General features: G+C 41.7%; 1 protein-coding gene across 1 annotated transcript in view; it reads left to right on the top strand.

The window, feature by feature from the left end:
- Nucleotides 1-2,747: 2,747 nt before the first annotated feature.
- Nucleotides 2,748-16,587, top strand: part of pros (homeobox protein prospero) — a 69,394-nt gene continuing 55,554 nt past the window's right edge. Inside the window, exon 1 of the mRNA XM_080281330.1 lies at nucleotides 2,748-2,799. Within this exon, the coding sequence (XP_080137456.1) occupies nucleotides 2,772-2,799 (28 nt within the window). The 5' untranslated portion in view covers nucleotides 2,748-2,771. The remainder of the gene's footprint in view (nucleotides 2,800-16,587) is intronic.

Here is a 16,587-nt window from a genome sequence, read left to right as displayed (position 1 = left end):
CTTAAGGATATAAAGGCGTGGCGAAGGGGGGAAAACATGAAGCCACTCTCTACGTAGGAATATTAGCCAGCAGAGGAAAGTGAGATATAAAAACGGGTGAAATTTTAGGTAGACTTTTGACTGTGACTGTGCTACTTAAAATCGACAGTCCGGATTCACAAACATGCTTAGGATCAGTTCCCTGTCGTAATTCATATTTTCTTTCGCAGGAGGAACAAGCAGAATGTAGAATAATCTCAAGTGTAATGTTGGTTACGCAAAAATAATTCTTACTTACTAGCGGAAAAGTAGTAGTAATAGTAGTAGTAGTAGTGGTTCATTTTATTTTTCAAGTAATGAAACAGAGAGCATAGCCTTGTCGTCTTTTTTTTTTTTTTTTTTTTTTTTTCTTTTCGTACTGCAAATAAAACTTTGTGCTATGAATGGTATTTGGTAGCTGTAGTTGTTTTACCTTAACTTGGTCCAGATTTCCGATATTTTGTTGCTTATTTTTACAGAACTCAGTGTTAGAAAAAGACAGTACAGCGTCTGTACATCATTTACTTACCATTTCTTCGTGATTAGCATAGTATTAAAAGTTTCAGTCATTTGTTATAACTAAACATTGAAGATGGAGATATGGCAGTTTCAGGCCAAGTTAGAGTACAAAGGGTAGTCAGTTTGTGAATCCGGGCTCAGAGAAATCCTAAGATCAATTACAGCACTTGACTTCTGCGACCGCCTCCATCGCCCCCCCCCCCCCCATCCTCGGGTTTATGGAGCGTTGGGGAGTGAAAGTTGGGCGGAGGCTTAGTGGGGAGGCTGTCGAGGGTGACGTGGGGAGGGGAGGAGAGGAGTGGAGGGAGTTGGTGGGAAGGGAAGATAAAGGGAAGTGGGGAGAAGGTGGTGAAGGAAGTTGAGAGGAAGATAGGGAAGGTAAGAAATGGTGAAGGAAGATGAGAGGAAGGGAAGAAAGTAAGAAGTAGTGAAAGAAGAAGAGAGAAAGGAAGGAAAAGTAAGAAGGTGGTGATGGAAGATGAGAGGGAGTACAAAGGAAAGCAAACAGTAAGAGACTTGTTTGATTCTTTCGAAGGTAAGGCTACTAAAGCAAGAATGCATCCTCCTTCCACAGTTTCTCCTGCCGAGGTCTACAGAAAATACTGAGGAGGTCCACGATGCAGCAGCATCCATATGCAGTTTGATATGTTTATTATTCATAGGTAATTTGTTTAGCTCAGGATTCGAAGCAAGATACCGGTACTGCTCCAAGCAAATTTTTCGATGTTATACTGTATCTCATTACACCACACTGCTTGGCAAATTGTTCCTTACTTTTGAAACTGTTGGAGAAGAATGCTTTTCTCCAGTTCATCAGCTCCAGAACATCTTTTATATGTTGTTCCTGCAGTTACTGCACTAGGCGATTTTTTCAGCCCTGAGGGAACATTTCGAATTGGAAGTGTCAGATATTGTCCTTGTTAACTTCTTCACTACTAGAAATCCTCACTTGAATAAACTCGTTTGTTGGTAGCCTGAGTAGAATGAAAAACACGTCCTCGTAGTGAAGGTACCAGTGGTGAGAGTGGGGAGGGAGGGCGTGAGGTAGGGAGGCGGAGAGAAGGAATGGGAAGGGAGAGAAAGAGGGAGGGAGGTGAAGGAGAAATGAGAAGGAGGGGGAAGAATTGGAGCCAAGAAGAGTGAGTGTATCAGTAAGGTTGGAGGAGGAGAGGGATGGATGGGGGGGGTGGAGGGCGAATGAAAGCGAGAGTGAGAGTACAGAAGTAGTGAGGGGAAGGAGGCTGTGTGTTATCTTACTTGCCATTGTTCGTGGTGGTGGCGGTAATGGTGGTTTGGGTGGTATCTGTGGTAAGGGTGGCCACATCACCAGTGTGTAATACTTATACATGTCGTGTCTCGTAACGGACGGCAGTTGCCTAGGTACATAGATACACAGATTACACAGACCGTACTGTTTTTTCTACGTGGTCCGGTCGTCATATTAACCTTCGGGCTGTTGTTTTTCCGTTGGAAATAAAATCGTCCGGCTTTAGCCAGAGTAAAATACACAAATAATATTATAATTCGAAGTTTAAGAATTTAGAGAGAGAGAGAGAGAGAGATAGCGCAAGTCAACGTAAGCGTTCGTGAGTGCATGCCCTGACAGGTCAAAATGATTAGTCGTAATGAATGCTGAGGGGACAAATTTTTTATGAAGTAGATAAGAGAGGTACGTGCCTCGTCTTCCTCCTCTTTTCACACACTTTCTTTATGTAGGGTTTTAGCCCATTCTGTCTATAAACCCCCTTTTTAAATTATTTGACTTCAGATTAACGATTTTGTTCGGTCTGGTGAAGGAATTTGTTTTTGACGTAATGACAGGTCTCCTCAGCTGAGTGTGTGTCTGTGTGTGTGTGTGATTGTGTGTGTCCTCGCCCCCTCTCCCCTGATGTGTTACAGTACAGTAGGGACACACACGTATCTTCCTCCAGCTGTACAAAGATGCATTCCCTGCTCCATTTCTGTGTATGTGGCCTCCATGTGCTAGAGCTCAGTATTATCTCCACGTCTCACTCTCTCACATGTGTGCTTCGCCGTATGTTGTTCACATGCAACTTCCCTATGTGTTAGTGCACTACAGACCCCCCTCCCCCCCCTCTCTCTCTCTCAGGTATACACATGCTTTCCCTCCATAACAGTACATGTGCCCCCCCCCTCCCGATGTGCTGCAGTACAGTTACTAACGCCACCTCTTTCTCCCCACAGGTGTACAGAGATGCTTTCCTCGCCCCTTCATGGACAACCTCAGACCTCCACAGTTCCGTAAGTACACTTTGATCTTACCTGTAATTATGAAGCACACCTGGTTACGGTAATTATATCCTGGTAGTTCACTAATTCCATGTAATACTCGTTTCTCATTAGTACATTAAGTAGTTGTAATGATGGGATATATTAGGTTATTTTGATATTTAGTACATCATTTTCTTGTAATATATAAAGTACATTGACTTAATACATCTAGTTTCGGTAGTTGTAATAAATGCGGTATGTTTTCTTCTTATAACGTTGTCTAATTTGCGTGTCCCTTAACGTCATTTTTATTGTAATGAGAACATTGGTGCTTGTCATGTCTGTAAATACATCATTTTGTCGTATTATATGTATTTATAGGTAATATATGAGCTGATAGGGAGATAAGTTGATAGATAGATTGATAGATATTATAGATGTATAGCAACAATAGTAGATAATATATGGGCCAAGTAGATAGATAGATAGATGGATAATTAAGTAGTATACTGGTTTAGAACAACATTGGCGTACATCTGGTTTTTGTAATGATACGTTTTAGTACACACAACCCTTTTCATGAGAGTACATTTGACCGTCTGGCCTCCTGTAATGATATATAAACTGATTAACTTGGTAATTACAGGTGAAGGACTGCCTGTGATTTACCTGTCCCATTAACCCCTTGATTCCGGTGACGTGTTTTGTATCGTATTCCTGTCACCACCTTACGATTTTATTCAGCTTCGGAAATGTCTTAGGAACTGGAGGGGTTTGATACAGCCTTCATTAACCCCTTCACTAAAGAGTTCCCCTAAGCTGAGTAAAATCGTCTGGTTGTAGTTTGATTAAAATGAAAAAAGAAGTGATGGGATTGAAGAGAATTTAAGTTAACAGCTGTACTTAGATGTACTCGTATTACGTTATTTATCATTCAGCTTTTGTGCTTTTCGTATTTTTTTACTCTGATTTATTATTATTATTATTATTATTATTATTATTATTATTATTTTGATTTGGCAATGTCAATCCATTTTGGCACGAGAACATTTTTTAATTTTCTTGGTACTGCCAGACTTTTATATTCATCTTGAGAATGATCCATCGTAAAGAGGGGTTAGAGCCAGTCCTCATTAACCCTTCACTGGATGGCACCTCTTTCCGAAGCAGATTAATGGTAATAGGCATAACTTTGAAGTGTCCGCCGCGGTAGGGAAGTGGGTAAGCAGTCTGATTGTTAAGATAGATTGCCATGAGACTGTGACCAGTAACCTCTTGGGGTAGATTTCGTTTCCCTCCTGGCAGTGACCGTGACCTTGATCCATGACCTTTGTATTTGAACTTGAAGGAGGTATAGTTAATAGCTACTAGCAGAGAGAGAGAGGTTGGTTGGTTGGTTTTAAAGACAGACCCTTAAATAATTACATGCCAGAACAGGTGACAGGCATAAGGTTGCGACCAAAATCATTACTTACAAGCCACATGACCACTAAGAACTTTTTTTTTTTTTTAAATCGTCACTTTTACTAAACATAAGAATTGTTGGTATAGAGACTGGATCTGGGATGGGGAGGGAGAAATGGGAGAGAAAGGAAGTTGGAATGGGGACGATTGAGAGATGAGGGGAGGGATGGCAGTGGTGACAAGGAAGGAGAGGGATAAGGAGAGATGAGGAGGAGATGGACTGGGAGAGGGGAGAGAACGAATGGGGGAAAAGGAGTAAATAGGGAAAGGGAAGGAGGGGAAATGAAGGAGAAAAAATGATGCAGAGAAGAGAGGGGAGGAACGTAGAGAAGGTGGGGAAGCGAGAGGGAGAAATGAGGGAGGGACGAGAGGAATGTAGGGTTGGGGATGGAAATAGGAGAAAGATGGATAAGACAAGATGAGAAGAGAAAAAGTAAGTAAGGTAAAATATCGGCAGATCAGAATGGGATAGAGAAAAGATGAGAGGAAGTGGAGGTTGGGGTGAGGGGAGAGGGAGCGTGAGGAAAATGGGGGAAGATGAAGAGGGGACAAGAGAGGAAGAGAAGAAATGGAGAGAGAGGGAAATGTAATGAGGTAGGAGAGGAGTGAAGGGATGAAGAAAGAGCAGAGGTGGAGGTGGAGGAAGGAGAGGAAATGGACTTTAGTTGGATAAGAGTAATGCCTACCGGTATATCGTCCGGCAGATACAGTAACATAGATCACGTTACAGAAGTGTGTGTGTGTGTGTGTGTGTGTGTGTGTGTGTGTGTGTGTGTGTGTGTGTTCAAGAAATGGGGAACCAGGCGCCCTGAATCATAAACCAAGAAAATATTTTACAACAGTGTCACATATGTCCGATGAATCCTAAGACTATAAACACTTTCAGCCTTTCCGTTTACTGGCAGTTCGGGATGCTGAACCAGGTTGATCGCCCTTGAAATCTAAAATTACCTTGTTGAATACGATAACAACCAGAGGTCACACGAGGCCAAAGATAGTATTTCCTAATTTGAATAGCCTGTTTATTTGCCTTAGCGTGTGAAATCTCGCCAAGATAAATCCACCTGCTTTCTTGCTAATGTTTGAGGATTTCCGCAACATTTTGTGTTGTGTAAAGCAATGAATCATGGGTCCTCGACCTGGAGGGCCGTACCCATTTTGCCACATTTTTTTCAAAGTCAGGTTCATTGCCTCTGTCTTCCTTCCCCTCCTCCCCACTGCCATCCCTCCCCTCTGCCACGTGCTGCATCACCCTCTTCTCCCAGTTCTTTTCCATCCTTGTTTTTGTTTTTTTTTTCCTTGCCTCCTCCTCCTCCTCCTCCTTTTCCTATGTAAGTTCTCCCGTCCTCCTGCTTTCCCCATATCCACCTCCTCCTCCTCCGTCTCTTGCGTCCATTATGCCTCTCATCTTCTTCCGCTTTCTCTCTCTCTCTCTCTCTCTTACACCTCTTATCTCCCCTTCCCCAACTTTCCGCCCCCTCTTCCTAGCAACAGCGCTTGGCACGGGAGATCACGGGAGGCTGAGTTGCATCATGCTGTCTTATCTCTCTCCTCCTCCCCCTCCCCCCTCCCCCTCCCCCTCCCCCCTATCCTCCTGCATCCCCCTCCCTCTACTCCCCAGCGTCCTCCTCCCCTACCCTCACACTCTTATCTATCTACCCGCCCTCTTTCTCCTTCCTTCCCTTTACTTATGTCGTTCCTTCCCTCTCTGTCTCTCTTTCCCTCTTCATTATTTTTATGCTGTCAGTACCCTAACTCCTTCCGTTTCTCTCTCTCTCTCTCTCTCTCTCTCTCATTTATTGCACGGCCAGACGATTTTATTCAGCTTGAGATAAACCAGCCTGACTGAAGGGGGTTACAGAATTATCTCCGTTTCTTCGTTGTCATTTTTTTAAAGTCATTAATTTGCCAGATTATTAATTCTTAATGAACAGATTAGAAACTATAACACCTCTCAATGAGAAATGTATGATAAGGTAAAAACTGACATGTAACGAAGTTAATAATCATGTAATAACAAGAAGCACAAATAAAGAATGATTTGGTGGAGAAATTGACGTTTCATGAAAAGGGGATTAGAAACTACAGTATCGCCAAAGAAGAAGCGTGTGATAAAGTACTGCAGTGAACATCAAGATAGAAGGGAAATATCCAGGTAAGAAATATGACAATAGAGAAAGTACTCGAGTGGGAAAGAGATTCAGACGATAATGAAGACACGCAAATAACAACTGAAGTTACACAAAAAAAAAGTATAACCCTTGCACACAACATCAGAAGTTTGAGAACACCACAAAAAGCTACGTTGCATTATTATTTTCTCCGTTAACTCACTCCATTTCTTTGATATATTCTCTAGTCTTGTTGCCTTCAGACCAATTTCTTGAGCCTAGAGAGAGACACGAGGTTGTGAAGGGATTAATTGATACTGTTTCTAATCCCGTCAATATTAATCCCCAAACTTGTAAAAAATCATCAGGACTTAGCAAGAGGAGAGATACATATGGCGTCCTGGGATAAATGAGGTAACAGAATTGACGGGAGTTGGCAAGAACAAAATAAATCTTGCGTCGTGGGTCTGAAGGGGTTAATTGCTGTTGACCCCTCTGTTGGCATGACCTCTTAGTGGCGTGACCTGTTGGCTGCCGTATCTCGGGTGAAGGAACTAAAAATATTCCCGTTATCATGTGGTATTGGTGGTTCTTATCGCGTTCAGCCTCCCACTCATTTCATCTTCATTTTTTATCTCGGGGTCCCTTTATCTCCTCTTTATATATGCCTTCATCTAATCATTTTCTTATCGGTTGTGTGTGTGTGTGTGTGTGTGTGTGTGTGTGTGTGTGTGTGTGTGTGTGTGTGTGTGTGTGTGTTTCGTTCAGCTGATCGTTTTTTTCGTCTACTCCCTCTGTGTCACTTTTATTTCTTTCTTTCCCTTCCCATCTTAAGTCTTGTGACCTTCATTCTTCTCATCTCCAGTCATTTTATCTTCATTCTTCGTATCTCTAGTCTGTTATCCATACGTCTCATATCCTCACGTTGGATTTTCATTCGTCTCATCTCCACCTCAGATCTCTTAAAATTGTTGGTAATGATAAAAAATAAATAAATAAATAAAAATCCAGTCCCATTTTACCCCCCCCCATTCGAGGTGTAGGGGCCCGAGGCTAGTCCAGTACACTTAATGGTAGATGACCATCCCATTCCCCTTGGTGGCATTACGTGATCCAAAAATATCCCAGTCACTTCTCGGGGATCGAAGCTGCGCAAGGCCATTACTCCGACCGGGGCGTTCTAACCACTAGACTACCAAGTAACAACGTGATGGGAGAGCGGGCGAGATCTGGGAGCCACTGCCTTGGTTTGCCTTAGTTACCCCTGCTATGCGTACCGGTAGAAACTGGGGAGAGAGAGAGAGAGAGAGAGAGAGAAGGGCGGGGAGGATTTGTGTGTAAAGGCTGTGTTTGTGTATGAATTAATTAATGAGAAAAAATCTTCTTTGAGACACTTCCTATTAACCCCCTACAACCTGAGTACGTCGGATCAAGTTTATTTTTGCTGTATCCAGACGATTTTACTCAACTCAGGGGAGATTTCTTGAGCTGGAGGTGTTAGGTGTATTCTTCATTGACTCCTTCACCGCCTGACGTCTTCGTGAGATGGACAAGATCGCTTAATATGGCCACATTGAAGTGAAATTTACGTCATGGCAGTGAGAGGGTTAATTGGTAAATCATACCAGGGATGAATGTTAACAAGATCATAATTAACTCCCTGTCGTATTTATAATTTGTTTTGCAGTAAGGACGAGGAAGAGGGAGTAAATAACCTTCCATTTCTCCCTTTCTTTTTGCAAAATCAGCTATTGGCAACGACAGAAAAGGTCATATTTGTTAATTTCAGTGCTTCATTTAGTTCAGGGTAGACATTTGTATTGAATTGGTTAGAGCTTCCTCTCATTAAATCACTCATAATGACACCTCTTTTTTTTTTCGCCAGTGATTAAGGGGAAACGTACTATAGTGAAGGGGTTTGAAGCATTCTGGACTATTCCTATCAATAGCGACGTTGTATAATTTTTTTTCTTTCAGCTAACATTTTCTAAGCTCACTGGGATCGTGCTGAAGGGGTTATAGAGCATTCCAGTATTCTCTTCAGTGATTTTTTTTTTTTTTTTTTTTTACCTCCAGATCATTTTCTATAGGTACTGTATATTGTAGACCTCTCGTAAGTGTGGGGTCAACAGCCCCCTTATCACCCATCGACCCTCGTCGGCATGGGAGCCTCTGTAATACCTTTTTCGAAGTAATTTCTTCCGCTGGTCAACATCCGTATTCATTTTTATGCTACCTATCTTCTTCATACCAATATAATGATATACGTAACATGCGGGAGAATACTAACATATCAGAGCAGAAATAAATTGTAAGGGAGCTAAAAAGCCCCTTACAGTTTATTTCTGCCACCATCTCTGAGAGCTGTCATATATTTCCCAACATTAATATAAGTTGTGTTTAAAAAGAGCAAACACGAACTCAGCTTAATCAAATCAATATCAACATTAACAGCGGTCGAAGATTACCACCTTATCGCGACCTGTAAATAAGCTCTGAGTTGGATTGAAGGGAGGCCACTTTGGTCCTTATGGCTGAGGTGGTGTAAGGTCGAGATTCCCCTTCTTGGCCCAGCTTACGTGAGCTTTGTACGTAGATGATTTCAGGTAACCAACACCGCCTGCTTGGTGACTCAGGAAACGGGTGGGAGGATAGGGGAGGGGAGGGGACATGTAAGAGGTGTGAGGTGTGAGGGAGAGGGAAGCGGGAGGTAGGGGAAGAGGGAGGATCAGGGGAGGTGTGATGTGAGGGAGGGGAGGAGAGGGAAGAGGACAGGGAGTAGGTGTGGGGAAGATGGGGGGAAGGGAGCGATTAGGTGTGGTTTGAGAGGACGGGGAGGGGGGAGGGGGAAGGTAAGTGAGAGATGAGGAAGAGCAGGCAAGAATGAGGGTGGGGGGGATGGGCATGTTATGGAAGGGAGTGGGGAAAGGGGGAGGTGGGTTGCTAGGGAAGGGGGAAGGGAAGCCATGCAATTTAGAGGGCGGAAAAACAGATATGGCAGGGGGTCAGATGTGGTGTGAGGGGGAACAGGTGTTATGAAGGAGATGATGAAGTGAGAGGTTGGGAAGCATCGACATGAGGGAACCTGTGAGAAATAGAGGAGGGAAACATTTGAGCAGCAATCGGTATAATACTTCCTACGACACAAGAGTGATGACCATACAAGATGTTTTCTTTCTCTTGTGATTCTCCTCCCAGAAGAGGTCAAATTGCCTTTTTCTGAATATTTCCACTCCACTGAATAGCTGAGCTGGATTCAGTTAAGTGAAAAGGAGGAGGAATTAATAGGGTATATACATGTAACTTCTCTGGAAAGAGAACAGAAGTGCAGATTCACTGTGCTATGGTTCTGTTATAAATCCTGTACGTAAACACACCATATTTATGGTGAAATATGCATGTTGATACGTGGGTTGTGTGCAGCTGCGGGAAACACGTTTATTGGAAGGTGTTGGTTCATAAGCCAGGTATAGGGAGTCGGTGTGGAGGGGAACCAGATGTGGAACACGTGTAGAGGAGGGGTGTATGAAACAGGTGTGAAGGATAGACGTAGGGTAAAGATGTGGAGAAGGGACTAGTATGGGGGACAGGTGTAAGTTTATCAGGCAGCAGCTTGGTGTGTGTGTGTTTGTGTGTGTGTGGGGGGGGGGCCTCAAGAGGGACTGCTCGAGTTGGAGGAGTTGGGTATAGCCTTCATTAGCACCCCTTGCCTAGTAGGGTGCTCTCTCAAGCTAAATGAAATCATCTAATAGCAAGAAGAATTTAATGAGAATGGCGTCCTCGGTTTCAAGATATTTAACGCATGTGTTTGTTTTGTTTCCACTTTCACAGGTTCCTTTTATTTGCTTTTCTCTGCCGCCAGGCTATTATTATTATTATTATTTTTTTTTTTTAATGAAAAGCCTCTAGAATTGGTGGAGTTAAGTCTTTCCCCATTCCTTTCCTTCCTTGTCTTCCTTTTCCTCTTTCATTTTCAATTTTCCTTCCCTACCTGATTTGCCATTCCCTTTGTGCACTCCTTCCCTACCACATATTTTACTCCCTTTTCTTTTCTTTCTCTGCCATACACTTTTCCTTTTTGCCTTTTTCTTCTTTCCAGTTTCTCCATACTTCCCATTTTTATTTCTCTTACCGACCTTTGCTCTTCCATATTATTGTTGTTTCTCCCATCTCTTCATCTTGTCCATCTTTCGCTTTAGTGCGCTCTCTTTTCTTCTTCTGGGAAAAGAATGAGGCTACTGATATTACTACCTGGCCACCTCATTGGGACCTCAAGATCTGTGTGGTTTAAGTATCTGTGTAAGTCCCTCCCCTCCTTCCCCCCGCCATTTCTCTTCTCTGTCTTCCCTCCTCCCCATCTATCTCATATCTCCTTCCACCCCAGTTTTCTCTCTATCTTTTTTTTTTTTTAATCTCCCCTCTCCCATTTTCCCTCACCCCATCCCCCTCCTTTTTTTCTTTCGCCCTCTCCCTTTAACCCGCCTTTCTCGTTCCTTTTCCCTCTCCCCCTTCGTCCCTGTCCCCTCACCCATCCTTCTTCCTCTCTTCCATCCCCCTCCCTTCTCCCTCCCCTCCCTTGTCTCTCCCTCTCCTCTTCCTTAATTACCACAAGACAGAGTGCAGGAAATACATCTTCTGACGACCCCCTCTCCACTTGCCGACGGGGGGGGGGGAGAAGGGGAGGGAGGGAAGGGAGATAGATGAGGAAGAGTGATGGAGTGAGGAAGAGGGATGGAGAGAGAAGGATGGGCGAAGAGAAGTGATGAGAAAAAGAACGGGATGGATGAGGTGAGAGAGAGAGAGAGAGAGAGAGTACGTAGAAAAGGGGAAAAAATGGAAGTGAAGCATTTATGGGAAATAAAAGATCAGTGAAAAATACACACAGTTATAAACAGGCGAGCCAGGCGCGTCCACAGCACGCCTATACAGCGAGGTGCACATAAGACAGTACACACAACGAGGTGGTACACATACAATCAGATAATACAGTAAAGCGTCATGAGGTATACCTTTAACGGAGTGACGTCACGCCTTTACATCCGGCTCTGTGTCTTAAGCATATGTTACCTTTTATCGTCTTTTGTGTGAGTGGGTGATGTCATTTGCTTACAGCCCCTTGTTCTGACCTCACTTGATTATTTGATGTCATTAACTTGTATCAGCTTCATTATTGTCTTAAGCTGACGTTGCCTCTTTCTTGACACCTTAGTTAATTGGATGACGTCACGGTACATCACCTTGTCTCTGACCTCCCAAGCCTACTGTAAATGTCACTTACATAACCTACATCCCAGTTTATCTGACCCTTGATTACTTAGTGTTGCATGGTTAATTATGTCATTGCTTATATAAATTCTTTTCCACCTGCTTGTTTCCGCTTTTAGCGTCACCTACTGATATTATTTTGTCTACACGGTTTACGTCTCTTGTTTACACCTCTTTGCGTTTGACATTTACTCATGTTTTTCTTACGCCACTTGTTTATACCGTTTTCCTTCTGACGTCACTTGTTTACGAGCGGACCCCCCCTGCTCCTGACGTCACTGATTTACACCTCCTTGCCTCCAACGTCACTTATTTACACCCCCTTTGCTTCTGAGGTCACTTGTTAACACCCACTTATTTCTGACATCACATGTTAACGTCTTAACGTCACATGTTTACGCTTTATTTCAGACTCCACTTGTTTACTTCTGACATCACATGTTTACTTACTGACATAGGTGGTAGTCGGTGACAGCCACTCACGTGATGCAGTACTGCCTTCTTCTTGCTTCTCTCTCATTCTGCCCTCCTCTCTTCCTGCTTCTTCTTTTCCATCCTGTCACTTTTTACATCTCTCATTTCGACTTAAGTTGGCTTTACACTGAGTGACAAGATTAATGGTTTCCTGTAACCCAGGTGTCTTGTACTTACAACGCTGGGTGGTAACCATATACCCGAATTATTGGGTGAAGTGGAGCTTGTTATGGTGCCCGTTAACTGGGTGGATAGATGCAAATGCGGCGTCCATCCAGGAACCAAACCTTTACATTGTTCCCCACGCCTTACCGTGGTGAGGCGCTGTCAACTGCAAGGAACATCGGTTCATTGCCCTGGACAGCCTTGCAGGGGCGTTTTTCTCCTATGGTTGATGGATCTGCTCGACAAGACAGACTGCGGTTGATCAACAACTCACTGACGTCTCTTGTTTGTTCCTGACGTCACTTGTTTACTCACTGACCTCACCGAACCCAGGATGATTTTGGCCTAATTCTAGTTTTTTATGCCTGATTTTTGCGTGAGGTTATACTACGCCTATTTTTTGTGTTTTTCGTATTTTTCAATTTTTATATTCTGCCTAGAGTGTTTTTATGCCTGATTTTTTGGGAGGAGAGAGAGAGAGCTCATTATTAATAGATTTCCGTTTAAAAGAAGATTTTTGGGTGTGTCCGTCCGTGTGTTTATGCCTTTTCTGTGTATGTGTGTGTGTGTGTGTGTGTGTGTGTGTGTGTGTGTGTTGAACTCGAAGGGAGGGGGGGTGCAGTTAACAGGTGTCTTGTACAGGTGTGCCAACGATTACCTTCACCTTCATCTTTATACAACCAAAGGAGTTAATTAAGAGGATCCAAATACAGTTCTGTAATATATACCGGTATTTCACCTTATGAAACCTGTGATGTGCTTTATTGGTTTATTTTCCGTTTCCCTTTTGCTCAGCATAGGAAGATCTCGAACTGGGGAGGTTAAAAATAGCCATCATTAAACATTTTACTATTAGAAATTCCTACTGAATTTAAATGAAGTCCCCTAGAGATAGCAAGAATAAAGCAGAAATGCATTGCTGGATTCAGTTCTTTTTTACTTCATTCTTCGTACCTCCTGACGATTTCGTTAACTTTGAAGAAACCGTTTGTAGTGAAAGGGTTAGAAATGGTCTCTGTTAACCCCTAAACAACCGGTTAATATTTTCATGTATTCGTGTCTGCCTGATATGGACAAGTCTTAAGTAATATGCGAGTGAACTTCAGATTGTCATATTCTTTAATATGTTGCAAACATACATGTTGCATTAGTTGGTATCAGTTATTTATATTTACATTTTGTACTTTTAAGCACTGGTGTCTTATAGTGTTTTTCTTAGATTCTAAGGTATAGTATACTGTACAGATGTTTTGTATGATCATGTGCAGCATAGCTTTTTAAGTATATAAAGGATATGAAGTGTTTGTATGCAAGCATGCTTAATAGTTTCTAAGAAAACCATTCTAAGTGCCTGAAGTTTAACTGTTTATGTCCCAACATTTCGTAAGTTTCTAATTGGAAATCTCTTATCTTTTCACGTGTTTAGTGTTTTTGTAAAGTTCGTGAGTCGAAGTATATTCAGTAGGAGGAGAAAGAAAAAGAACAATGAATATATAACAGTTTTTTTAATAGGATTGAAAATTTGATGTTATTGGTCCTTTTGTGTCCGGCATCAAAAGTTAAGTACAAGCAGGTGCATAGGTACGTGTATGGTAGGAATACGTAGGTGTATAGTGTAGGCCATGTGTGTTCATTGATGTGTTTATCCATAGATGTGTGTTTATTGATGCATTTGTGTTTATTCATGGATGTGTTAATAATGTATGTTCATTGATATGCCTGTGTTTATTGATGTGCTTGTGTGTATTGATGTGTTTGTGTTTATTGATGTGCTTGTGTGTATTGATATGTTTGTGTTTATTGATGTGCTTGTGTTTCTTCCTGTGTGTTTATTGATGTACTCGTTTTTCTTCCTGTGTGTTTATTGATGTACTTGTGTTCATTGACGTGCATGTGTTTATTGGTGTTGTGTTTATTTTTGCACTTTTGTTTACTGATGTTTTGTACGTGTTTTGATTAATGAACTGTATATGTCGTTTATGATGCCAGTGTGATGATTCTTGGTGTACCGTGTTTATTGTTTTGTTTTTTATTTAGTGATGTAGATGTGATCCAAAATTGGTACAGTGATAGTGATGAGATCAGTGTCAATACAAAGTGTAGGAGAAACCGTGTGTCTGTTGAGAGAGCACTATCGCAATAAAACTCAATAGGAAAAATAAGAAAATACTAGTAGAGAGAAGTGTTGGACAGAGACACGATTTCACCCTAGTTATTCATCATTAGGCTAGTGGACGTATTAAGAAATTGTGATTTGGGGTGGCAAAGGAATTAATATAAACGGTGATTGACTGAACTGCCTTTGGTTTTATGTTCATCTGCGTAGGGTGAGTCTGGAAGTGGGCCTGAAAATTAATATTAAAAGCAAGCAAAATTTAACAGATATATCCGGTTCTTTCCAGTGCAGATAGATGAATAACTAGGAATGTGTTTCATATATGTAATAGGTTCATGGAAATAAAATTTAGGAACAGAAATGATTGTTAGGTGTCATATGAGAGAGAAAAAGAGAGCTTCTTCGATAGTGGAACCGATGGAAGCAGAGGATATAAGCACCACTGTATAAAAGAAGACGAAAAAAGAAAGACGTGAGTGTGGGCAGGTCACGTCTTAGAGCAGATATTATAGACAATTAGGATAGGTAACACAGTGGTAACCCGGAGGTGAAGTGATAGAAAGAGGCAGACAGAGGACAAAGTGAAGGTGAGAAATTTGAAGTTTTCCTGGGATTTGATGGAACAGGCTGACAGTCAGTAGATCAGCGTGAAAATAGATGGGAGAGGCCTGCATCCTAGAGTGTTGATGTCGGTGATAAATTGATGATGTGTTCCTTGTTTATTGGTTCGGGTGTTTTTAGGTGTTTATTGATGTTATATGTGCCTATGGATGCTCATACGTTTATTGATCGTGTTTTTAATGATGTTGTTCGTGTATTTGCTAACATATGTGTATTTCAGTGCACATGTGTTAATTGATTTGTGCGTGTTTATTGGTGTTGTACGTATATTTTTTGATGTATGTGTGTTTGTTAATTGCACGTTTGTTACTGGGTGTTGTTGTGTTTATTGATGTTATGTGTTTAAATCTGCTTTATTCGTGTTACATTCTTCATTATTTATGATACTGTACTTCTTTCTGTCTATCTGTTGCAAGGTGCCTTAATCCCGTAAAGGGTTGCCACAAACAAATCGCCTCCATGTTGCCCTGTCTCCTGCCATTTCCTTGCCCCTCCCTCCCAGCTTGCAGTACTTATCTTGCAGACACAACTTGGAATTGGTGTGTTTACTGTGTTTCTTATACTTAAGTGCTGTAATTGTGTTATCTGCCTGATATGTGCATTGTTTGTGCTGTGTACGTGCTTTATTAACTATCCATGTTTATCACAGTACTTCTTTAAGCTAAGGAAATGGTGCTTGTGTTAAGATGTTTAATGTGTGCATGTTTAAACGGTACTATTCCATGCATCCATCCATCATCCAATCCTACGTTGCCCCAAGAGGAGCGTAAGAGCCCGGGGCTAGGCAAGTTGGTCCTGACATTTAAGATGAGTGTGACCAGCCTCACTCATCCCTGGGTGTCATGACATGAGCAATAAACCCCAACCACCCCTTGGATATAAACCTTCGCCGGCCCAGTCATTCCAGACTAAGGGAAAGGATCTGAAATTTGTAGATGCTCTAAGCAGAACACTAATAAGCTAGTGGAAGGAAACGATGATTATATTTAAATGTATATTTTGATGAATGGATGTTTAAACAGTATTTAAGTTCAGGAAATGGGAAGAAGGTTGATATGCCTTTAAATATTCAGTGTTTTGGTGTTTAAGCAGGATATCATTAAGGGGCAAGGAATGTAGGGTGTGTTTATGTTTTTAAATGTTCCATATTTGCATGTTTATAGAGACATAAAAGTTAAGGAAAAGAAAGAAAATTACGACTAAATGTTTATTATATGTATGCATGCCAAAGCAGTACATTTGTTAAGCTTAGTGGGAGGAGAGAAGGCTGTTGTGTGTTAAAGGTTTGGTGTTTGCATGCTTAAGAAGTAAATATATATAAGCTCCGAGAAACGAAGATTGTGATGTGTTAAAGTGTTTATTGGTTGCAAGAGTTTTTTTTTTTTAAAGCAAAAGGAAGAACCTTGTAGCGAAGGTGGTGATAGTTGCATGATTACGCTAAAGGAAAGAAAGGTATTTTGTGATTGTGTGTTTAAATGTTTAATGTTTGCCCTGTATATACGTAAGTTGAGGGAAAGGAAGACAGTTGCTGTGTGTTTGTTTAATTTGTGCGTGATTTCAGCCTACATCTGTGTTAAAGAAAGAGGGTAAAATAATATTGTG

Source organism: Coenobita brevimanus, chromosome 89 (genome assembly GCF_032717465.1).
Source record: "Coenobita brevimanus isolate Jiangsu-jjx chromosome 89, ASM3271746v2, whole genome shotgun sequence".
Classification (NCBI taxonomy): Eukaryota; Metazoa; Arthropoda; class Malacostraca; order Decapoda; family Coenobitidae; genus Coenobita; species Coenobita brevimanus.
The sequence above is the reverse complement of the archived record's forward strand: the minus strand, read 5'-3'. Positions and strand labels throughout refer to the sequence as shown.